The sequence below is a fragment of the Phyllobates terribilis genome, unplaced genomic scaffold, assembly GCF_046119375.1.
Source record: "Phyllobates terribilis strain yellow unplaced genomic scaffold, ASM4611937v1 Scaffold_1__5_contigs__length_1240528914, whole genome shotgun sequence".
Lineage (NCBI taxonomy): Eukaryota > Metazoa > Chordata > Amphibia > Anura > Dendrobatidae > Phyllobates > Phyllobates terribilis.
Genome location: NW_027362761.1, coordinates 522978137 through 523004126, shown reverse-complemented (window position 1 = coordinate 523004126; position 25990 = coordinate 522978137). Strand labels below are relative to the sequence as shown.

Genomic DNA, 25990 nt, shown 5'->3' with positions numbered 1-25990 from the left:
TTCCACTCATTTTGGTGGTTAACTAATTCACAACTCTGGAGTTGTTTGCACAAAAAAACAATGGATGGTAACCGAGCAGAGCTGAGTGGCCAAACTGTGGTATTAGGCCAAAACTATTGGCTGGGTTAGATGCAGAAAAAAATTATTTTTAATTTGCAACCTGATGGAGGTCAGTATAGATGGACTAATAGACCAAGTCCCACACACCGCTAGAAGCCCAAATATTTTTTCAGAGCTAGATGCAGAAATTTTTTTTATTCAAATTGCAACCTGATGGAGGTCAGTATAGATGGACTAATAGACCAAGTCCCACACACTGCTAGAAGCCCAAATATTTTTTCAGAGCTAGATGCAGAAAAAAATTATTTTTAATTTGCAACCTGATGGAGGTCAGTATAGATGGACTAATAGACCAAGTCCCACACACTGCTAGAAGCCCAAATATTTTTTCAGAGCTAGATGCAGAAAAAAAATATTTTTAATTTGCAACCTGATGGAGGTCAGTATAGATGGACTAATAGAACAAGTCCCACACGCTGCTAGAAGCCCAAATATTTTTTCAGAGATAAATGAAGAAAAAAATTATTTTTAATTTGCAACCTGATGGAGGTCAGTATAGATGGACTAATAGAACAAGTCCCACACGCTGCTAGAAGCCCAAATATTTTTTCAGAGATAAATGAAGAAAAAAATTATTTTTAATTTGCAACCTGATGGAGGTCAGTATAGATGGACTAATAGACCAAGTCCCACACACTGCTAGAAGCCCAAATATTTTTTCAGAGCTAGATGCAGAAAAAAATTATTTTTAATTTGCAACCTGATGGAGGTCAGTATAGATGGACTAATAGACCAAGTCCCACACACTGCTAGAAGCCCAAATATTTTTTCAGAGCTAGATGCAGAAAAAAATTATTTTTAATTTGCAACCTGATGGAGGTCAGTATAGATGGACTAATAGACCAAGTCCCACACGCTGCTAGAAGCCCAAATATTTTTTCAGAGATAAATGAAGAAAAAAATTATTTTTAATTTGCAACCTGATGGAGGTCAGTATAGATGGACTAATAGACCAAGTCCCACACACTGCTAGAAGCCCAAATATTTTTTCAGAGCTAGATGCAGAAAAAAATTATTTTTAATTTGCAACCTGATGGAGGTCAGTATAGATGGACTAATAGACCAAGTCCCACACACTGCTAGAAGCCCAAATATTTTTTCAGAGCTAGATGCAGAAAAAAATTATTTTTAATTTGCAACCTGATGGAGGTCAGTATAGATGGACTAATAGACCAAGTCCCACACGCTGCTAGAAGCCCAAATATTTTTTCAGAGATAAATGAAGAAAAAAATTATTTTTAATTTGCAACCTGATGGAGGTCAGTATAGATGGACTAATAGACCAAGTCCCACACACTGCTAGAAGCCCAAATATTTTTTCAGAGCTAGATGCAGAAAAAAATTATTTTTAATTTGCAACCTGATGGAGGTCAGTATAGATGGACTAATAGACCAAGTCCCACACACCGCTAGAAGCCCAAATATTTTTTCAGAGCTAGATGCAGAAAAAAATTATATTCAATTTGCAACCTGCTGGAGGTCAGTATAGAAGGACTAATAGAACAAGTCCCACACACTGCTAGAAGCCCAAATATTTTTTCAGAGCTAAATGAAGAAAAAAATTATTTTTAATTTGCAACCTGATGGAGGTCAGTATAGATGGACTAATAGACCAAGTCCCACACACTGCTAGAAGCCCAAATATTTTTTCAGAGCTAGATGCAGAAAAAAATTATATTCAGTTTGCAACCTGATGGAGGTCAGTATAGATGGACTAATAGAATGATGCTATGCCCAAAAGATTTTACTTCACTAGGTGCAGTAAAAAAATTGGTATTCTATACACAGGTGGTATATCTTGCAACACAGATAGGCTACTCCACTGACTAACACACTCTGCAATAGGCCAAAAAGGATTAGCTTTGCTAGATTCAGCCAAATGCTGTGAAAAAAACTTGCACAGCACTGGCACAGACCTGCCTGGCAAAAACTGATAGGAACTCATGTAACCTAGTCCTGAAAAGGACTCCAATTACAATTAGTCTTTACTCCCACAATCTATCTATTTAAGAGCACAGACCTGCCTGATAAAAGTCGTAGGAAATGCTGTAACCTAGTCCTTAAAAGGACTGCAATCACAACTATTCCCTACTCCCAAGCTATCTGTATATTTGTGCGAAAATTGGCTTGAAATTAACAAGGTATAGCACACACAGCAACAGCGGTGCCGTCTAACACGCAGCTGCAGCAGTGAGAAAATGGTGGCGACGGGGAAAATGGCTTGGTCTTATAGGGCAAGGACATGTGACATACACTGCCAATCACACATGCCCTTGCTTGTGTGAAAAAAAGCACTTCGCTCCGTGTGTGCGCTGCTGATAGGCTGACAGATTGCACCTCCCCACTGCAAATGCGGGAAAGAGAAAAAAAAATGGAGATCTTCATTGTTCCTGCAGAGATCCATCCCCTGCCCCTCCCCCCACCCCGCTGTACACTCAAACTGCGTATTAACATTAATTTTCATCATTACTGAGAAAAAATCCAGTTATGATTTTGGTGCACGAACAGTTATCGAACATAACCTCGAACAGCCGAATTTTTCTCAAATTGTTCGTGTTCGCCGACCGGCTCGAACACCGCCCAAAACAGCTCGAATTTGAGATTGGCGAACAGTTCGAGTAGAACAACGCTCATCTCTACTTCTGACTGACTGGACGTCAGAGGTAAGGGTCACAAGCTCTCAATGTAAGTCTATGAGAGCCATGTTCTGGCCTTGTTCCGGCTCTCATAGACTTACATTGAGTTGTAACTTCCGTATCACTCCAGAAAACACTGGAGTGATCCGGCAGGTCACAAACTGCTGGAGACTGACAGGAGCGGCACCGGAAAGTACTGAAGACAGCGGTGGTCGAGTACTAAACTAGGGACAGAAAACTTAGATTAGTAACACCACTCCAGCACTGAAATAAAAAAAATACTGGAGCGATACATTAAAACATCAAAAAGTTTTGTAGGGAATCTGGCTGTATTACCACTTTAAGGTAGTAATAACAGTTGGTGAAATTCCCAGGCTCCTAGAAGGGTGGTTGGAGAAAGGTGTCATTAATAGTGTTGAGCCACCCCCGTAGTGTTCGGGTTCGGTTCGGTTCGTCGAACACCGGGATGTTCGAGGAACTGTTCGTCGAACTGTTCGTCGAACACCTTAGAACACCGTCGAACACCGTTAAAACCAATGGCAGGCAAACAAAAACACATAGAAACACATAGAAAACACCTTCAAAGGTGTCCAAAAGCTGACAAACTGCTCAGAAGACGCTTTCTTTAAAAAAGCCGGCCGGCAATTCAGCAGCGGCATACACCGGTACCCGACAATTTAGACAAGAAGGAATAGAGCATCACACATAGATTAGATAGATAGAAACATGTCAGTCGCACATATAAGAAGCACAGTGACCGTGTTGGTTACTGCACTTGTCATTTAGTGTAAAGGATTTATTTAAAAAAATAATAGTGTTTTCATGCACTGTCTCTTTAAAAAAGCCGGCCGGCAATTCAGCAGTGGTACCCGACAATTTATAACAGAAAGAATAGAGCTTCACACATAGATAGATATAAACATGCCAATCACATATATAATAAGTACAGTGATAGTGTTGGTTACTGTACTTGTCATTTAGTGTAAAGGATTTATTAAAAAAAATAATAGTGTTTTCATGCACTGTCTCTTTAAAAAAGCCGGCCGGCAATTCAGCAGCGGTACCCGACAATTTAGAACAGAAAGATAGAGCATCACACATAGATTAGATAGATAGAAACATGTCAGTCACATATATAATAAGTACAGTGACAGTGTTGGTTACTGTACTTGTCATTTAGTGTTAAAATAAAGGATTTATTAAAAAAAAATTGGCGTGGGGTTCCCCGTAATTTTAGGCTCTAGCGGAGGTTAAGCAGACAGCTGGGGCAGATGTTTGAAGCCTGGGAAGGGGGTAATACCCACAGAGCTTCCCAGGCTACTAATATCAGCCCCCAGCGGAATACCTAGCCTTTACTGTCTATTAAAATGGGGGACCCCCCCCAAAAAATGACGTGGGGTCCCCCCTATTTTAATAGCTAGCAAAGGCTAGGCAGACAGCTGGGGGCTGATATTAATAGCCCAGGAAGGGTGCCATGAATATTGGCCCCCTCCCAGGCTAGAAACACCAGCCGTCAGCCGCCCCAGAAATGGCGCATCCACAGGATGCTCCAATTCTGGCACTTAGCCTCGCTCTTCCAGGTGCCCTGTAGCGGTGGCAGTGGGGTAATAGGGCTGGGGTTGATGTCAGCTTATAATGCCAGCTGACATCAAGCCCAGGTTAGTAATGGAGAGGCGTCTATAAGACACCCCCATTACTAACCCCATAGTCAAAGTTAAAAGAAAACACAAACACCCAGAATAAAGTCCTTTAATTGAAATAAAGACACAATCCTTTATTGTTCTAAATTAAACCATACTTACCGTCACGCCCATTCCAGCTGAAGCCAATGATCTCCTGCAATAAAAGAAAAATAATAAAGCAACATCATCCTTACCTTTCCATGGTTCCCACGACAGCTTCAGCTCTGCTACATCGAGATGACAGGCTGGACCGCAGCAGAACGCTGCCATCCAGCCTGTCATCCCGCAGACACTGAGAAGCGCAGGCATGCTTGCGCTCCTCAGTGTCTCGCTGTGACTGCATCCAGATGAGCCGACAATGAACTCGGCTCACCTCATGCACGTCACTGACAGCGTGGGAGAATTCTCCTGCGCTCAGCGCTTCAGCGTGAGAATTCTCCCACGCTGTCAGTGACGTGCATGAGGTGAGGTCATGTCTAATGAACTCAGCTCACCTCATGTACGTCACTGACAGCGTGGGAGAATTCTCACGCTGAAGCGCTGAGTGCAGGAGAATTTTCCCACGCTGTCAGTGACGTGCATGAGGCTGATATTTAAATTTGGCGCACAAATCGGTGATTGGTCGCGGGCAGCGTCCGCGACCAATCACCGATTTGGGCGCCACATTTAAATATCGGCCGCGACCAATCAGCACAGCGTTGTTTAATAGTGGATCCAAGATCGGTGATTGGTCTCGGCCGATATTTAAATTTGGCGCACAAATCTGTGATTGGTCGCGGGCAGCGTCCGCGACCAATCAGCACAGTAGTGTTTAACTTTGGCGGCAAGATCAGTGATTGGTCGCGGTCAAGGCGGGGACCAATCACCGATTTGTGCGGCACATTTAAATAGCGGCCGCGACCAATTGGATGTCAGCGCCGCTCCCCGATCCTCCCTTGACACCCTAGCCGCATGGATGTCAGCGGCGCTGCCTGTGCGGATACTTCCGCTGAGAGAACCCGGGACATGAGCGGGCGCTCGCAGCAGAAGTATCCCGACCCGCAGCGCCGCTCCCCGGTCCTCCCTTCACACCCTAGCCGCTGATGTCCCCACAGTATCCGCATGGTGTTACAAAGGTCCGGACATTTGTGTTAAAAATCGCTGATTGGTCGCTGGCGCTGCCAGCGACCAATCACCGATTTGGGCGCCAAATTTAAATATCAGCCGCGACCAATCACCGATTTGGGCGCCAAATTTAAATATCCTCCGCGACCAATCACCCATCTTGGCTCCACATTTAAACACCGCTGTACTGATTGGTCGCGGACGCTATTTAAATGTGGCGCCAAAATCGGTGATTGGTCGCGCCCAGCGTCGGCGACCAATCAGCACAGCGGTGTTTAAATGTGGAGCCAAGATTGGTGATTGGTTGCGGCCGATATTTAAATTTGGCGCCCAAATCGGTGATTGGTCGCGGGCAGCGCCAGCGACCAATCAGCGATTTTTAACACAAATGTCCGGATCTTTGTAACACCGTGCGGATACTGTGGGGACATCAGCGGCTAGGGTGTGAAGGGAGGACCGGGGAGCGGCGCTGCGGGTCGGGATACTTCTGCTGCGAGCAGTCGCTCATCTCCCGGCTTCTCGCAACGGAAGTATCCGACCAGGCAGCGGCGCTCCCCGGTCCTCACCAATACGATTAGCTGATTGGTCGCGCTCTCCGCACGCGACCAATCAGTGATCTTGGCGCTAAAGTTAAACACCGCTCTGCTGATTGGTCGCGGAAACTGCCCGCGACCAATCACCGATTTGGGCGCCACATTTAAATAGCGGCCGCGACCAATCAGCGAGCTTGGCGCCAAATTTAAACAACGCTCTGCTGATTGGTCGCGGACGCCAGACGCGTCCAATCAGTGAGATTGGCGCCAAATTTAAACAACGCTCTGCTGATTGGTCGCGGACTCCAGCCGCGACCAATCAGTGAGATTGGCGCCAAATTTAAACCCCGCTCTGCTAATTGGTCACGGATGCTGGCCGCGACTAATCAGCATTATTGGCGCCAAATTTAAACACCGCTCTGCTGATTGATCGCGGTCGCCGTCCTCGACCAATCAGTAGTATTGGCGCCAAATTTAAACCCTGCTCGGCTGATTGGTCACAGTTGCCTTCCGCGACCAATCAGCATTATTGGCGCCAAATTTAAACACCGCTCTGCTGATTGGTCGCGACCGTCGGCCGCGACTAATCAACATTGTTGCCGCCAAATTTAAACACCGCTCTGCTGAATGGTCGAGGTCGTGACCAATCACCATTATTGGCGCCAAATTTAAACACCGCTTTGCTGATTGGTCGCGACCACAACCTATCAGCATTATTGGCGCAAAATTTAAACCCCGCTCTGCTGATTAGTCGCGACCGCCGGCCATGACCAATCAGTGATATAGTCGCCAAATTTCAACACCGCTTTGCTGATTGGTCGCGGTTGCTGGCCGCGACCAGTCAGCGATTTTGGCGCCAAATTTAAACACCGCTCTGCTGATTGCGCCGGGTCTGCCGCATACATATTCTAGAATACCCGATGCGTTAGAATCGGGCCACCATCTAGTTTCATGAAATAATTTTAAAAAAAATTGACGTGGGGCTTTGCACTATATTTGTGTCCAGCCAGGTACAGCAGGCAGGAACGGGCTGCCCCCAACCACCAGCTGCCTATTTGTACCTGGCCGGACACAACAATATAGGGAAGCCCTTTTTTCCTTAATTATTTCATGAATTTCATGAAATAATTAAAAAAAAAAATATGTGGGGCTTCGCCCTATTTTTGTGTCCAGCCAGGTACAACTAGGCAGATGGGGGCTGGAATCCGCAGCGCAGGGAGGCCCAAGCTTTCTGGGCCCCACCCGCTGCAAATTGCAGTCCGCAGCCGCCCCGGAAAATGGCGCGTTCATAGAAGCGCCATCTTCTGGCGCTGTACCCAACTCATCCAGGGCCCTGGTGCGGTGGCTCACTGGGTAATAAAGGGGTTAGGGCCAGCTTGGCATTATCAGCTGGCCCTAAGCCCGAAATTCATGGGGTCACGCCAATATTAGACATGACGACTATGAATTTCTAGTAAAGTATTTAAAAAAAACACAACACCCAGAAAAAAGTCCTTTAATTGAAATAAAGACACAATTCTTTATTGTTCTAAATTAAACCATACTTACCGTCACGCCCATTCCAGCTGAAGCCAGCGATCTCCTGCAATAAAAGAAAAATAATAAAGCAACATCATCCTTACCTTTCCATGGTTCCCACGACAGCTTCAGCTCTGTTACATCGAGATGACAGGCTGGACCGCAGGAGAACGCTGCCATCCAGCCTGTCATCCCGCAGACACTGAGAAGCGCAGGCATGCTTGCGCTCCTCAGTGTCTGGCTGTGACGGCATCCAGATGAGCTGAGGTCATGTCCAATGAACTCAGCTCACCTCATGCACGTCACTGACAGCGTGGAAGAATTCTCCTGCACTCAGCGCTTCAGCGTGAGAATTCTCCCACGCTGTCAGTGACGTACATGAGGTCAGCTGAGTTCAATGGACATGAATGAGCTCACCTCATGCACGTCACTGACAGCGTGGGAAAATTCTCCTGCACTCAGCGCTTCAGCGTGAGAATTTTCCCACGCTGTCAGTGACGTGCATGAGGTGAGCTCATTCATGTCCATTGAACTCAGCTGACCTCATGTACGTCACTGACAGCGTGGGAGAATTCTCACGCTGAAGCGCTGAGTGCAGGAGAATTCTCCCACGCTGTCAGTGACGTGCATGAGGTGAGCCGAGTTCATTGTCGGCTCATCTGGATGCCGTCACAGCGAGACACTGAGGAGCGCAAGCATGCCTGCGCTTCTCAGTGTCTGCGGGATAACAGGCTGGATGGCAGCGTTCTGCTGCGGTCCAGCCTGTCATCTCGATGTAGCAGAGCTGAAGCTGTCGTGGGAACCATGGAAAGGTAAGGATGATGTTGCTTTATTATTTTACTTTTATTGCAGGAGATCATTGGCTTCAGCTGGAATGGGCGTGGTGGTAAGTATGGTTTAATTTAGAACAATAAAGGATTGTGTCTTTATTTCAATTAAAGGACTTTATTCTGGGTGTTTGTGTTTTCTTTTAACTTTGACTATGGGGTTAGTAATGGGGGTGTCTCATAGACGCCTCTCCATTACTAACCTGGGCTTGATGTCAGCTGGCATTATAAGCTGACATCAACCCCAGCCCTATTACCCCACTGCCACCGCTACAGGGCAGTGGGAAGAGCGAGGCTAAGTGCCAGAATTGGCGCATCCTATGGATGCGCCATTTCTGGGGCGGCTGACGGCTGGTGTTTCTAGCCTGGGAGGGGGCCAATATTCATGGCACCCTTCCTGGGCTATTAATATCAGCCCCCAGCTGTCTGCCTAGCCTTTGCTAGCTATTAAAATAGGAGGGACCCCACGTCATTTTTTTGGGGGGGGTCCCCCATTTTAATAGCTAGTAAAGGCTAGGTATTCAGCTGGGGGCTGATATTAGTAGCCTGGGAAGCTCCGTCGGTATTACCCCCTTCCCAGGCTTCAAACATCTGCCCCAGCCGTCTGCTTAACCTCCGCTAGAGCCTAAAATTACGGGGAACCCCACGCCAATTTTTTTTTAAATAAATCCTTTATTTTAACACTAAATCACAAGTACAGTAATCAACACTATCACTGTACTTATTATATATGTGACTGACATGTTTCTCTCTATCTAATCTATGTGTGATGCTCTATTCCTTCTATTCTAAATTGTTGGGTACCGCTGCTGAATTGCCGGCCGGCTTTTTTAAAGAGACGGTGCATGAAAACACTATTATTTTTTTTAATAAATCCTTTACACTAAATGACAAGTACAGTAAGCAACACTGTCACTGTACTTCATATATATGTGACTGACATGTTTCTATCTATCTAATCTATGTGTGATTCTCTATTCTTTCTCTTCCAAATTGTCGGGTACCGCTGCTGAATTGCCGGCCGGCTTTTTTAAAGAGACGGTGCATGAAAACACTATTATTTTTTTTAATAAATCCTTTACACTAAATGACAAGTACAGTAAGCAACACTGTCACTGTACTTCATATATATGTGGCTGACATGTTTCTATCTATCTAATCTATGTGTGAAGCTCTATTCTTTCGGTTCTAAATTGTCGGGTACCGGTGTATGCCGCTGCTGAATTGCCGGCTTTTCATGTTTCACTGTTGGCACTGTTCCCATCGATTTGGGCAATCACTGTAATGCCACTAGCACCATGGCTGTGGCATTACAGTGAGTGGCAGACAATCCCTGCATGATTGGTGCTCTAAATAGCGCCAGACATGCAGGACACGCTTTTGGTGCACGAACAGTTATCGAACATAACCTCGAACAGCCGAATTTTTTGCAAATCGTTCGGGTTCGTCGAACAACTCGAACACCGCCCAAAACAGCTCGAGTTTGAGATTGGCGAACAGTTCTAGTCGAACACCGCTCATCTCTAGTCATTAATACCCTCTAATGTCATCGAGGAAGGTACAAGCGCTTCTCACTAAATTAGAATATCATCAAAAAGTTAATTCATTTCAGTTCTTCAATACAAAAAGTGAAACTCTGTATTTATATAGAGTCATTACAGACAGAGTGATCTATTTCAAGAGTTTATTTCTGTTAATGTTGATGATTATGGCTTACAGCCAATGAAAACACAAAAGTCATTATCTCAGTAAATTACAATACTTTAAAACAACAGCTTGAAAAATGTTTTTAAAATCTGAAATGTTGTCCTACTGAAATGTATGATCAGTAAATGCACTCAATACTTGGTCGGGGCTCCTTTTGCATCAATTACTGCATCAATGCGGCGTGGCATGGAGGCGATCAGCCTGCGGCACTGCTGAGGTGTTATGGAAGCCCAGGTTGCTTTGATAGCAGCCTTCAGCTTGTCTGCATTGTTGGGTCTGGTGTCTCTCATCTTCCTCTTGGCAATACCCCATAGATTCTCTATGGGGTTAAGGTCAGGTGAGTTTGCTGGCCAATCAAGCACAGTGATACTGTTGTTTATAAACCAGGTATTGGTACTTTTGGCAGTGTGGACAGGTGCCAAGTCCTGCTGGAGAATGAAGTTTCCATCTCCAAAAAGCTTGTCAGCAGAGGGAAGCATGAAGTGCTCTAAAATGTCCTGGTAGACGGCTGCGCTGACTTTGGTCTTGATAAAACACAGTGGACCTACACCAGCAGATGACATGGCTCCCAAACCATCACTGATTGTGGAAACTTCACACTAGACCTCAAGCAGTTTGGATTGTGGCCTCTCCACTCTTCCTCCAGACTCTGGGACCTTGATTTCCAAATGAAATGCAACATTTACTTTCTCCTGAAAACACCACCTTGAACCACTGAGCATCAGTCCAGGTCTTTTTCTCCTTGACCCTGGTAAGGCTCTTCTGGCGTTGTTTGTTGGTCATGAGTGGCTTGACACAAGGAATGTGAAACTTGTAGCCCATGTCCTGGATACGTCTGTGTGTGGCTCTTGAAGCAATGACTCCAGCTGCAGTCCACTCCTTGTGAATCTCCCCCAAATTTTTGAATGGCCTTTTCTTAACAATCCTTTCAAGACTGCAGTTATCCCAGTTGCTTGTGCACCTTTTTCTACCACACTTTTTCCTTCCACTCAACTTTCCATTAATATGCTTGGATACAGCACTCTTTAGTAATGACCTTTTGTGGCTTACCCTCCTTGTGGAGTGTGTCAATGACTGCCTTCTGGACATCTGTCAAGTCAGCAGTCTTCCCCATGATTGTGGATCCTACTGAAACAGACTAGGGGATCTTTTTAAATGCATCGGAAGCCTTTGCAGGTGTTTTTTGTTAATTATTCAAATTTACTGAGATAATGACTTTTGTGTTTCCATTGGCTATACGCCATAATCATCAACATTAACAGAAATAAACACTTTTAATAGATCACTCTGTTTGTAATGACTCTATATAAGATATGAGTTCAACTTTTTGTATTGAAGAACTGAAATGAATTAACTTTTTGATGATATTCTAATTTAGTGAGAATCACTAGTACAACTTTCTTTAGAAAGCGGATTAGGAAATACGGAGCAAATCCAAATAGTAATGGGGCGAAATCTTCAGTTTGTTGCAGGAATCTCAAGAAAAACTGAAATGTTGCAAATTTTTTGCACAACTTGTAGTTGCACAAAAACTTTGCAACTTTTGATGTTTTTACTCCAACTCCATTAACTTTTGGAAAAGTGGGCATAGGCTTGTGGAGGGGTCATAGTCAGGCACAGCACGACAAATTCATCATAATTTTTGTCACAAAAGTAGGGTAAATGTTGTCTAGTTCTTGCCTGATTCACATTGCTCGTCAACTGAACGTTGCTCAAAATTTGCGGAAAAGAGGAGGGTATAAGGGGAAATGAAAAGTCAGCTCACTATTCAGTTGTCGGAACACGTATCCAGAAAAACCTCAGTAACCTTCGCCTGGAGTCGCTCTAGTCAGGAGTGTGAAGACAAAAATGGAAAAAAAAAGGGAAAAAATCCTCCAGTGAAAAAAAATAAATATATATTATTTTAAAAAATACATTCTTTATTAATCCGTCATAGGAAGATTAAAAACATGTAAACACCGACGCGTTTCTGCGCAGCGCCTTAATCATGGTAAGTATAATGGAAACTACCAAGTTTGTTTATAACCAAAATTACAGAGAAAAAGGAAGCAAAGTGTCACACATCAATCTCCTGCACCTGAAATGTAACCCTCTGCAAAACATGGCATAGAAGGGAGGAGGGGAGAGGAATTGTAGAAAGCTTACCATGTTGTCGATTTCAAAATCATATGTCAGCCGGAATCCATCCTGAGGGTGCCGCACCCATTGGTGATCACAAGCAAATGAAAAAGAAAAGGTTTCTGAGGTTTCATTTTAGCATGTTTTAGTTTTTTCTTCAATAAAGAACAAATTTTTATTATTTCCTGTTGGATGTGCCGGTGGATTTCCCTTTTCTTTTTCCTCTGCAAAACATATACCTGGAAACCTAACCACAAATAACAGACATATATCAAAAAAGTAAAAAAAACAAAAAAAAACCAACACCAGTGCAAAGTAAAACCATTATGCATAATACATAGAAACATTGTTAAATAATCAATTATATTGTAAATCGGATCTTGCCGTTTATTTAAACCTAACGGAACTCTTGTCTGTAGCATAAAAATCCAAAAACTCTCTGTATTTAATAATTTGCGTTTAAAGTTACCTCCTCTCCAGGGTCTGTGTACTTTTTCGATCCCCATAAATCTACATGCACTGAGATCACCTTTGTGCACCAGGGCAAAATGCTTTGAAACGGCCAAGGTATCATCGAAGATTTATCATCCTCGTTTAAAACGCAACAGAGGTTTTATTAATAACACTTCTGTTGTCTTCACTACCCAATATAGTCCCCAATTCTCTCTTATTACAGAAATTATTAAGAAATATTTACCCATTTTAAACGAGGATGATAAAATGGCAGCGGTTTTGAAAATTCACAAAAGATTTGTTGTAACCAGGGCACCAACTCTGGCAAATATTTTGTCTCTGAGTTACTTTAAAAAAACTAAACCTAATACATCACTTACCTGGTTATCTTTGAAAGGTTTTTTTTAGGTGTGGCCACAATCCTTGCAAAGCTTGTTTTTATGCAGAACATAGGAAAACTAAATTCCAATCAGTTGTATCAAGAAAAGAATATACTATTCACAATTTTATTAATTGTTGTACTACAAGCGCTATCTATTTGATAGAATGTACTGATTGTGTCCTACGGTATGTTGGTTGCACAACAGGACCACTAAAAGCAAGAATCAGGAGACATTTATCGGATGCAGCTAATCCGGCAGCATTCAATACCTCGGCCGTTTCAAAGCATTTTGCCCTGGTGCACAAAAGTGATCTCAGTGCATGTAGATTCATGGGGATCGAAAAAGTACACAGACCCTGGAGAGGAGGTAACTTTAAACGCAAATTATTAAATACAGAGAGTTTTTGGATTTTTATGCTACAGACAAGAGTTCCGTTTAAATAAACAGCAAGATCCGATTTACAATATAATTGATTATTTAACAATGTTTCTATCTTTTATGCATAATGGTTTTACTTTCCACTGTTTTTTTTTTTTTGGTTGTTTTTTTTTTTACTTTTTTGATGTTTTTTGATATATGTCTGTTATTTGTGGTTAGGTTTCCAGGTATATGTTTTGTAGATGGTTAAATTTCAGGTGCAGGAGATTGATGTGTGACACTTTGCTTCCTTTTTCTCTGTGACTTTGGTTATAAATGAACTTGGTAGTTTCCATTATACTTACCATGATTAAGGCCCTTCGCCGAAACGCGTCGGTCTCTGTTCCTTGGATGTCCTAAAGGTGTTTACATGTTTTTAATCTTCCTATGACGGATTAATAAAGAACGTAATTTTTAAAATAAGAATTTTTTTATTTTTTTTTTCGCTGGAGGATTTTTTCCCTTTTTTTTTCCCCATTTTTGCTCAAAATTTGCCGCATCTTACTTCAGCGCACTTTGGAGCAAGACTAGCACAAAAAGGCCAGTCTTTATTAATTAACCCAATTGTGTCTAGTGTAATAGTAGTACATAATATTTCCTGTGTCCTGTGGACAAAAATAGATAACATTACCTAGTGGGGTCGGAGTGTTCGGTAGCTCATATCTTATGGCGTCAGTGGTTTGGGCAGCTGCTTCTCTCTTCTCGCATGTTTTATGCTGCAACTCTGTCTGTCCTGATTGGCTTCCGTGTATGAGCACAACCTCACCATGAATGCAAGGCTGGTTTCCATAATGAACTACAAGTAATTAACCCACCATTGAGTAATATAAATATTATTAGGTATTCTTGTCTCCTATGCTCTAGTGAGGCAAATGCATAATTGAGAAGCCATCCTGTACCCGGAAGATCCACAACCTGTAGCTGTCCATCTGTTGTTCGCATCAATAGGTCACGTAACCTATTACCAAGCTGCCATAAAACTACTGTCTAGAAGTGGAGAATGACCTGAAAACTAATCAGCTAAAGGATTCCACGGGGAGAACCTCAGAACAGCGGTTTTCTAATCGTTATTTTCATGAAAAATGTACGATTCCCGTGTAGTCTGCAGTCTGGTATTTCATGGCAGTGATTACAGTGTGGTAGACAGCTATCCATGTGCGATAATATAGGAGTTTCAATCACTTCCCAGCATGAGTGACAGCTTTTCAGTATTTTGGGGTGACGGCATGAATTTGATTCGTTGTGTAGAGCTTATTTGTTCTCGGCTGCTACACTCCAAGTAAATTGCCTCGTGTCGGATTTGATAAGTCATACTATTCATTTAATTTCTCCTTCTTGTTTCTTTGCTCAATATTCATAGAAAGTAAGATGCGTTAAGATTACATCTATTATGTAATAAATATTTAAATGGCAATTTATTCCAGAACTTCTATTATTTTATGTTTTTGTTTTTCTATCATGTTTGACAGTTGATACAATTCCGTTTTGACAATTGTCTGACTTTGGCTAATGTGTTTAATCATCATAATTATGGTTGTTGTCTCACAAAGAAGATTTGATTCATTTTGCTCTAAGACATAAGGGTGTAATGATGTTATTGGGTTTGAACTTCCCTTTTATGACTACTAAGTGTTGGCGGCTTCTGCTCTCATGGACTAAGCTCATCCATCAATTGCTTGGTCAACCATACTGTTAGAGTATTCCAGAAGGTTCACATACATATGTTTCCAACTTTATTGTTCTACAAAACCCTCAACAAGCATCAATACTCATCACATATACTGGGTGTCCACAAATAGACACATAAAGCATAAACAACTTAAAAGTAAAAGTGATCTGACAACGATTTTTCAGGTACCTACAAGTGCAGCGATATCAAACTTGTATGGTCTTTTTTTATCTTTTAATGGTTAAAAAATGTTTCAGAATTTATTACAAAAAAATACTTTTTTTATGTTTTTGTTGATGGACCTATGTGAGGTTTGGTTTTATTGCGTGGCATGCTGTAATTTTTATTGGTACCATTTTGGAGTACATATGAAGCGAAATGACCAGAAAACTCCAATTTTGACTTTTTTTTTTTGGTTTTAGTGCATTTACCATATGAGTTAATTTTATATTTTGATAAATTGAACTTTTACAGGTACGACAATACCAAATATATATTTTTTATTTTTAAATTGGGCAAAGGGCATGATTCAAACTTTTTTTTTTTTATAATTACATTTTTTTTATCAACTTCCACTCTTTTTTCCACAGTTATTTGGTCCCCTTTATGGATTAGAACTAGTGATTATTTGATTGTTTGTACTATATACTTCACTATTGCGATATATAATAAAAATGATGATCTCCTATGAAGTCCAGCCCGGCCTGCAGGTACAAAGATAGAGGTGACCGGGGCCTTCAGTAGGACGCGAACCTCCATCGGAATCATTTGAACCTCACTGTCAGAGATTGATAGTAGCATTTAAATAGTTAACAGCAGCAATTGGAGCTAGCTGTTAGAGACTGGTGCTGGCTGTTTAACACATCCGGCACCTGACGCATGTGAAGTGGGTTCAGCTGCTGAGTCTCCTTTATACATCTGCACCTCGAGAGAGGTCAGATCTGATCATCTCACGCCATACATCTCTGGATAGGTTGAGAAAAAAGTATTCCTCTGTTTCATTGTAAATTCTAAAGTTTGAACTTGTCAAAAATATAGAAATTTCTTTTCTGTAATTAATTGACCTTTGTGATGTGTTTTTACAGTACAAACAAGTGGAACAGTACATGTCATTCCATAAACTGCCTTCTGACATGAGACAGAAGATACATGATTATTATGAGCACCGGTACCAAGGAAAGATTTTCGATGAGGACAATATTCTCAGTGAGCTGAATGATCCTCTTAGGGAGGTAAGTGCACATTAATACATTCATTGATAAGACATAGTGACTAAGGTTGTACTGAGAAGGAAAAGTTGTGGAATTACAGAAATCACAGGATGGATAGACATGTTAATGATATGAAAATGATAAAAAACGGAAGCAAAATTTTCAAAACATCTCCATTTATTCAGTAAGTATGAGCGCCATATGCATAAATCCCCACACTTATACACCTTGGCTGTTATCAGTGAGGTTAGTGATGGTTGTCTGAAGAATTTTTTGTCCGAAGACACTGCAGGCCATGGTGGCACGTTTAGACACAAGCAACATGTGGCCTGGTGTTCTCTTGTTGAAAAATAGCTCCTGGGACACTTTGAAGAAATGGCCGCAGCATTGGTTCCAAGATCAAATCAATGTAACTCCGAGCTGTCAGTGTACCTGAATGAAGACTAGATAGGTCCGGCTACTGTACATTATGCCACTCCACACTATACTCCCCGGAGTTGGACTGGTGTGATGTTCCCTCATGTAGGCCTCTTCATTGAGTTCTCTACGTGGTCTCCTAAGATTTGAAGAATGATGCATAGGGATCCATCCTGTATTGGAAGTGAAATTTGATGTCACATACCAACCGTAAGATGTCAAACAGTGTCTACACAAACTATCAGACTGTGTTTGCACGACATTGGGCTACGAGCCAGACATCCAGCTACAGGTGTTTCATTGACCTTATGCCACCGCTCTCAAAGGCTATCATGATGCAGAGTAAGAAAGCAATGGAACCTGGAATGGAGGTTGATTCTTTTCAGGAACAAGTCCTGATTTTGTCTTGGATAGTCAGAGATTGATCTGGCGACCACATGGGCAATGCAATGAAGAGGACTTCACAAGGGAATATGAAAGTGTCCCAGGAACCGTTTTTCAACATGACTTTGATAGGTTACATGTTGCTTATGCCACTCTGAGCAGCCTGTTTGATCTAAATGTGCTACCATGGCTTTCTGCATCTTCGAATTTGTCTCCCATCGAGCACATCTGTGACATAATTGGTCAGCAATTGCAAAGGGAGCTGCCAGCAGTGAATCTTGATGATGTGTTCCCAAGTGCATTCAGTATGGTAGAACATTAATCAGACAACCATTAATAATCTCATTGATAGCATCCAAGTAGTGTCAGTGTAGAGATTTCATGGGAGTGGTGAATATTCATGGACTTTAATAGCGAGGACGCTGACTGCCGAGTGCAGCAGGAGCCGCTCTGCGGGTACAGTGTGCGTGCTATTAGGGAGAATGAATGGTCATTGCTCTCCACGCACACAGACCCGGCGTAGGGAGCAGTGACTATTCTGGCACAGAGCGGGACACAGTTTCTGGAGGAGAGAGGAGGTGAGTATAATTGTTTATTTTTTTGTTTTAGCGTGACGTGGATCGGGGGTGCCAAGCATACCAGTGTGAGAGGGGCCTATACATACAGGGATGAAGGGGGCCATACATACCAGGAAGAGGGATGAGGGGGGCCATACATACCGGGATGAGGGGGGCCATACATATGTAAGGTGCCCCAGCGAGGTAGTCGTGGGCGAGCTGTAGTCCCCACTCGCTATGGCACCCTACAGACAATACGTGTCCTCCCTCTGAAGTGTGGCTGCGTATGTGGTGCTCTTCACTTACTTCAAGTCATCCGATCGCGGCTGTCTCCAGGCATTTCTCTTCTGGGACCAGGGCAGCAATAAATTCAGAGGACACGAGGTTCTTAACCAGAACTTGAACTTTACTTGGGGAAGAGGAATATTTACAGTATTTACAGGCAGATATAATGGATAAGGCCCGACAGGCTATCATCTCTCTCACAGGCACTGGCAACATCTTCAGCCCTGGTTCCCTCTTTAAGTGAAGCATCTCTGTGACTCTATCTCTAGTCCACGAGACTCTTCTGTAACATTAACAGTGACCTGGATCAAATATCTCCCCCATGTCCTAGCCTGGAGTCCTGTTTATCTTCTTCTGCTTCCTGCAGACTAGAAGTACCTCGGGTCCTCACTACCTCTGATGAGTTTCTCCGACCAGCTAACAGGACTCTTGCTCTTGCGTGAGGAGACTTGCACAGTAGTGATCCCACTGTCTGAGGGTGTAGAGCTCCCGTCTACCCTAGCAGCCACTATAGTCAGGCTGCCCGCACGATTCCCCATACTGTCTCTTAATGGCCTCTGGACACTAAAACCGAGGCTTTTTGCCAATGTGCCCACCCTCTGTGAGCTGTCATCACACAGCATTAACTCATCACTGCCTGTAACCCTGCTAGCAGACTCAACCTGACATCTGCACCCAGGACAGTGGCATCTTGTGGCTGTTTACAGGTACTGCAGCCCACAATGAATTATGCCAGGAACAAGCTCTATGTTACTCAAGGCTTGATCAGGCACTAAGTCTCCCCCCTTTATTCCACTATCTGGACCACTAAAGGTAACCCCCCCTTAGCTTGGCCTACCAAAGTTAGTGAGGTCTGACTTCAGGAATACTTCTTTAACCATCTCCGTGCCAAGGGAAGGCTAAGCCCTTCCCCACTATTACACATACCCGGATGAAGGGTGCCATACATACCAGGAGCCATGCTACAGGCACAGTGTGCCGGATATTAAGGAAAATTAATATTCACTGCTCCCCATGCCCATATTCATTTTCTTTAGTAGCAGGCACAGAGTAGGCTGCAGCAGGCGGCTGCTGCCTCCTGTGCCCCGCCACTCCGCCACTGTCGCTTCCCCCACAGCCACAGTATTTATGTATATCGGACTATAAGACACACACCCCACTTTCTTCCAAAATTTTGGAGTAAAAAAGTGCGTCTTATAGTCCGAAAAATACAGTAAATAATGTTGCTATGCAAAAGTACTACAAAACAGGTTTTTCCATTCTTCTAAATTTGATAAATTTGCAAAGTGCTTGAAAAAAAAAGCAGCTATGCAATTTACTTATTACAATTTGCATCAGTTGTCCCCAAATCTTTCATTTTTTTATGTTATGATTTACTACTCATTGTTAAGGGAACCGGCCACAGCTAGAAAGCTTGTAAGCACTGCACTGAGGTTGGTAAGGATCGTTGGGTTGAGATGTTAGCAGAGGAAAGCTGTCTCATACACTATAACAGCATAGGACCACACACTTTGAGTCAGTAATGTAGCTGGCCCAAATTGTCAATTAATCAATAGTGCCCACCCTTTCCCCAGCACACAGGAAATTGAGCTACTGTGGACAGTTTCGCTCCTGAAGACAGAAGATGGGATTAACACTTTGATTTAGGAAAAAAAAAACATACAGGGCCCGATTCATTAAGGTATTCTCCAGGCATGTCTGGGAGACTCCTGTGAAAAGTGGAGACCATCCACATGCCCAAAACACAAGGCAAATCTCTCCTTTGCTAGTAAAGCCTGTAGGAAACCCCCAGACTGGAATTGATCCCTTGAAGTTTCTTGGCTTGTAACTGAGATGTGCCTTCTTCGTACTAAAACCAAACAAATGGACATAGTTATGAAAAACGTGTACCCTTTCTGTAATAGCGTTCTCCATCCTGACCCCTTTCTGTAATAATGTCCCTCTTCCAGGTATAATGTCCTCCATCCTGGGCCTTTTCCTGGTATAATGTCCTCCATCCTGGGCCTTTTCCTGGTATAATGTCCTCCATCCTGGACCCCTTCCTGGTATAATGTCCCCCATCCCGGGTCCCTACCTGGTATAATGTCTCCTTTTCCTGGTATAATGTCCTCCATCCTGGGCTCCTTCATAGTATAATGCCCTCCATCCTGGGCCCCTACCTGGTATAATGTCTCCTTTTCCTGGTATAATGTCCTCCATCCTGGACCCCTTCCTGGTATAATGTCCTCCATCCTGGGCCCCTTCCTAGTATAATGTCCTCCATGCTGGGTCCCTTCCTGGTATAATGTCTAACTTTCCTGGTATAATGTTCTTCATCCTGGGCCCCTTCTTGGTATAATGTCTCCCCTTCCTGGTATAATGTCCTCCATCCTTGGCCTCTTCCTGGTATAATGTCTCCCTTTCCTGTAATAATGTTCTCCATCCTTGGCCCCTTCCTGATATAATATCCCTCATCCTTTGCCCCTTCTAGTAATATTTGTTCCTGTTTTTCAGCTTTTTTCCAACAAATAAAAAAAACAAAAAACGATTCTACTCACCTTCCTCCACTCCTACAACGTGCCGCTTCCTCTTCCATAGACAGCGCAGAAGCTGACAGATTTCAGTGTGCAAGCCAATGGGCAGCACATGGCATCATTGCCAGTGACTTTGCACGCTGACGTTAGCTGCCAGCCTCTGATTGTCTGTTGATGTCGACGGGCCTCCCTCCCATATGAGCCCGGTCGCGGTCATACTCTTTATGACTGACATCATTTTACCCCTGAGTCTCTAAGAGAAAGAGACCTTATGACTGTTATCAAGGAACATAAGGTATCACAGTGCATTATAGAGAATTAATGATGAGCTAATCTACCAAATTTGAATTAGGTATATTCACCCCAATTTGGCCAGGAAATTTGATGCAAATGAAAGTGATTTGATGCAATTTGAAAGTCCCTTAATACACCATGGGGTATATTCAGACCCCAGAGCATAATAAACATAACTTCACCGCTCACATACCCCGTCGCCCTTACTTTCCATACGGTCCTCTGTACGGCTCCATTCGGCCTCTTCTTTCCTTTGTATGTATATATTGCTCGCCAAAGGAAAGAAGAGGCAAGATGGAACTTCACAGCGGACCCGAGAAGAAACGCCAGGGGAGGGACAGGTATTGGGAGACCCAAAGAGAAGTATAAGTATAAGTTTATAGTTGTTGTTTTTTTAACCCTTTCTCGGCCCTCAGGCTCCAGAAAAATGATGGCCAGTCAACTGCTATTTTGCGAGTTCATGTAAAGCCAATCACCCAAGATTCAGATTCGCCTGAATCCACAGATTTCGGAAAATTCAAAATTAATTAAATTGTTTCACTCGTCTCAACAATCATCTCTATATAGAGAATTCATACATGCAATGAGCCCATTACAGAGCTGATTAGTGTAGAGCAGAGCTTTTACTATGGCTCGAGGATAAAATCCTTCACCTGAAACTATCCTGTCATAATGCTCCCGGCATACCACTTGATTAGTTCTGGGGCCTGTTAAATTGGAAAGGCCATTATCCTTGAAGGATAGGTTATATTTCATGTGGTCCACAGGCCATTACATTTTACCTCTACCTTATAATATGAAAAATAAACCTTCCTGTCCCTGATGGCAACGGATTGAACTGTTCTCATCTATACAGTCAACTTTATAGCCCTCTGGTAGCGATTATTATAAGAGGTAGATGGACTCGACCAAGTTTTATCGTTACTCACAGCGCGGACCATTTGCAAAGCCTGGATTAATGTTTGGGAATCAGTGTGCATCCACACAATTTGTTCTTTTCTTTTTCTAAAGTGTAATCCATTTTACTTTTACCATTAGGAAGATAAAACCCGTAAATCAGTCATGGAAGATTAATAATCTGCATGACTTCAGCATATTTGTGTTTGTCATATCCAGAACTATGTGACAATCTGCATTATTGAAGCGCTGTATCAAGACAAAGCAGTGACGGCAGCTGATCGACTGAGTTATTCATCTGCGGACGGAAAGAGCTCACATATGTTCAATTATCTGTCATACATCACGTTCAGAGAAGAAATAGGAGAAGGATATGTCTTCTGGCAGCTCTCTAGAGCATGATTTGTGTCGCCAATTTATTTTATGCCGCCTTTGTAGATGCTATTCGATTACTGATAGATGGCTCCTCCTTCCCCGATTGCAAATCCAATGACTTTGTAACACTGGCTGGATATTCAATATTGAAGGAAAATGCAAACGGAACAGGAGTTCAGGGATCAGGGATCTAGATCTTTGAACTACAGAAATTAAAACAATATTGAAGGTGGAGAGGAGTGACTCATCAGAAAATGACCTATTTATTAAATCACGTTTTTGGGTTAAAATAATTTTTCTTTTATTGGAATCTTTTTCTTTATCACAATCTTTATTGAAAAAAAAAAATCAAAATCTTGCAATTTTCACACTACGACTCTACATCCACATGTACATTAACAGCAATGAGCAGACTCTGACCCTATATACAGTACAGACCAAAAGTTTGGACACACCTTCTCATTTAAAGATTTTTCTGTATTTTCTTGACTATGAAAATTGTACATTCACACTGAAGGCATCAAAACTATGAATTAACACATGTGGAATTATATACTTAACAAAAAAGTGTGAAACAACTGAAAATATGTCTTATATTCTAGGTTCTTCAAAGTAGCCACCTTTTGCTTTGATGACTGCTTTGCACAGTCTTGGCATTCTCTTGATGAGCTTCAAGAGGTAGTCACCGGAAATAGTCTTCCAACTATCTTGAAGGAGTTCCCAGAGATGCTTAGCACTTGTTGGCCCTTTTGCCTTCACTCTGCGGTCCAGCTCACCCCAAACCATCTGGATTGGGTTCAGGTCTGGTGACTGTGGAGGCCAGGTCATCTGGCGTAGCACCCCATCACTCTCCTCCTTGGTCAAATAGCCCTTACACAGCCTGGAGGTGTGTTTGGGGTCATTGTCCTGTTGAAAAATAAATGATGGTCCAACTAAACGCAAACCGGATGGAATAGCATGCCACTGCAAGATGCTGTGGTAGCCATGCTGGTTCAGTATGCCTTCAATTTTGAATAAATCCCCAACAGTGTCACCAGCAAAGCACCCCCACACCATCACACCTCCTCCTCCATGCTTCACTGTGGGAACCAGGCATGTAGAGTCCATCCGTTCACCTTTTCTGCCTTGCACAAAGACACGGTGGTTGGAACCAAAGATCTCAAATTTGGACTCATCAGACCAAAGCACAGATTTCCACTGGTCTAATGTCCATTCCTTGTGTTCTTTAGCCCAAACAAGTCTCTTCTGCTTGTTGCCTGTCTTTAGCAGTGGTTTCCTAGCAGCTATTTTACTATGAAGGCCTGCTGCACAAAGTCTCCTTTTAACAGTTGTTGAAGAGATGTGTCTGCTGCTAGAACTCTGTGTGGCATTGACCTGGTCTCTAATCTGAGCTGCTGTTAACCTGAGATTTCTGAGGCTGGTGACTCAGATAAACTTATCCTCAGAAGCAGAGGTGACCCTTGGTCTTCCTTTCCTGGGGCGGTCCTCATGTGAGCCAGTTTCTTTGTAGCGCTTGATGGTTTTTGCAACTGCACTTGGGGACACTTTCAAAGTTTGCCCAATTTTTCGCACTGACTGACCTTCATTTCTTAAAGTAATGATGGCCACTCGTTTTTCTTTACTTAGCTGCTTTTTTCTTGCCATAATACAAATTCTAACAGTCTATTCAGTAGGACTATCAGCTGTGTATCCACCTGACTTCTGCACAACACAACTGATGGTCCCAACCCCATTAATAAGGCAAGAAATCCCACTTATTAAACCTGACAGGGCACATCTGTGAAGTGAAAACAATTTCTGGTGACTACCTCTTGAAGCTCATCAAGAGAATGCCAAGAGTGTGCAAAGCAGTCATCAAAGCAAAAGGTGGCTACTTTGAATAACCCAGAATATAAGACATATTTTCAGTTGTTTCACATTTTTTTGTTAATTCCACATGTGTTAATTCATAGTTTTGATGCCTTCAGTGTGAATGTACAATTTTCATAGTCATGAAAATACAGAAAATTCTTTAAATGAAAAGCTGTGTCCAAACTTTTGGTCTGTACTGTATGTATTTCATATAATGAGCACGTAGAAAGGTTATTGTGAAAGGAGGGGAGCAGATGGATATGTGTCATCACGTGATTCGAGGAGCCTGTGCTATTATTCGTGTTACCGGTCATTGTCATCCTGTCTCTGATGATAAGGAGCTTGCTGATAACTCCCTGCTTGAACGAATAGGGAGTATAAGTCTTAAAAAAAAGTCAGTGTGAAAATTTGCAAGATGGCTAATTTTTTTTTTTTTCATAAAGATTACGATATTAAAAAAAGATATTGTCAAAAACGAAAACTAAAATATATATAATTTTATAATGATATAATAATTTTTTGATGACACATTCCCTTTAAAGAGACCAGCTACATATGGAGCTTTCTAAGGTGTAAACTCTTCAGAAAACGATGGCGGTTGCTGTCCTGAAGGGTTTTGCCAGCGACTCTTCACACTTTTTTGTGGCAGCTCTACTGCCATTGACGTTGCTCTATACTTTTGAGTATTTCGAGTAGGCAGCTTCCAAATGAAGCCGCCTAAGAATGAATATGTTACTACTTTTAATCACTTCAAGTTTTCCAAACTCTGAGGCGGTTAAAAGAAGTAACATAAGACGGAACATGTGCCCAGTAAGTCGTTTTTTTGACGTTGCTGTGCGTTACGTTATTTTTCTGCTGCGCTTTTTCAGGCGGGTTCCAGACGGAATATTCCTGAAAAAGTCGTTGTGTGCACATACCCTTAAAGCTCAATTAAATAGAAGCTGAGTTGCAGATCTTTTCATTGGCTACTAGACAGTGGATGAGTCCTGTCCAAGAACTGAAAACAGCTGATCACTTGCACTGCATGGAGTTAGACTCCTCAATCTGATTTTATCTTGTCTTCCATTTTTGTTGGCCATTACTGGTTGGAAAATTGGGCATCATTCACACTATCCTTACACCCCCAGTGATCAACTGTTTTCAGCTCCTGCATAGTTCTACAAGGGTATATACCAGGGAAAATATAGACATCTTGGGGACTTTTCTTCTAATACCTATTTTTTTTACTATTGTTACTTTGAAAGCTCTCTGGGAGATCTCAGTCCACCAGTAATTGTGAGCCATGGGATCCAGTAATAGTCTCATACAATATGATGGACAAAGACAGTAATAAATAGAGATTGCAAATGTATTTCCCCAATGAATTATCACGGTAGGGCCTTCTGTCTACAGCATAGTTTACTGAGATGGTATGTCCAACCCCCAGAATACCCTAAGATCCATAAAGTAGAATTAAAAGGGTTGTCTAGTACCATAATATTGATGACTTATCTCTGTGATTGGTCATCAGTATCTTATCGGTGGTGATCCAACATCTGGCACCCTCATTGATCAGCGGCTAGCAGGTATCGAGGCAGCTTAAAGAGCTGGAACCGCAAAGCTCTTTACACCGTCTTGTGGCCATCTCAGGTAGTGCAGTACAGCTTCCATTAATTTCAGTGGGAGTGGTTAGCCATTACACTAGTGTCACCCCATGTCATGTTCTAAAACTAAAAATGGTAAGACACTAGAATAATGGCTAGCTGAAGTCAAGTGTCAAGCAGCTGATGTTTCCACCAATTCATAGACTTTTTCAATATTTGCACAGACTTATGCATAAATAAACAGGACAACTAAGCACAACTTGAACTGTACTGTATGCATTGCATGCTTTGTGCTTGTTCTGTTTCTTTAAGGAGTATAAAGGAAGTATTAAACATTTTTTTGAGACACCTCCTATAATTGACAGAGTCACGCTTGCACATGGTTCCATTTGAAGATTGTACCAGTAACATGAATACAATTTGTATCCTTTTGGTAAGGTTCCCTGGGAGTTTGGA

At 42.5% G+C, this 25990-nt stretch overlaps 1 protein-coding gene across 2 annotated transcripts in view; it reads left to right on the top strand.

The window, feature by feature from the left end:
* HCN1 (hyperpolarization activated cyclic nucleotide gated potassium channel 1) overlaps positions 1 to 25990 on the top strand; it is a 526503-nt gene that overhangs the window by 449085 nt on the left and 51428 nt on the right. For both annotated transcript variants that reach the window (XM_073680307.1, XM_073680308.1), the window contains exon 5: positions 16253 to 16399. In XM_073680307.1, the coding sequence (XP_073536408.1) occupies positions 16253 to 16399 (147 nt within the window). The remainder of the gene's footprint in view (positions 1 to 16252; positions 16400 to 25990) is intronic.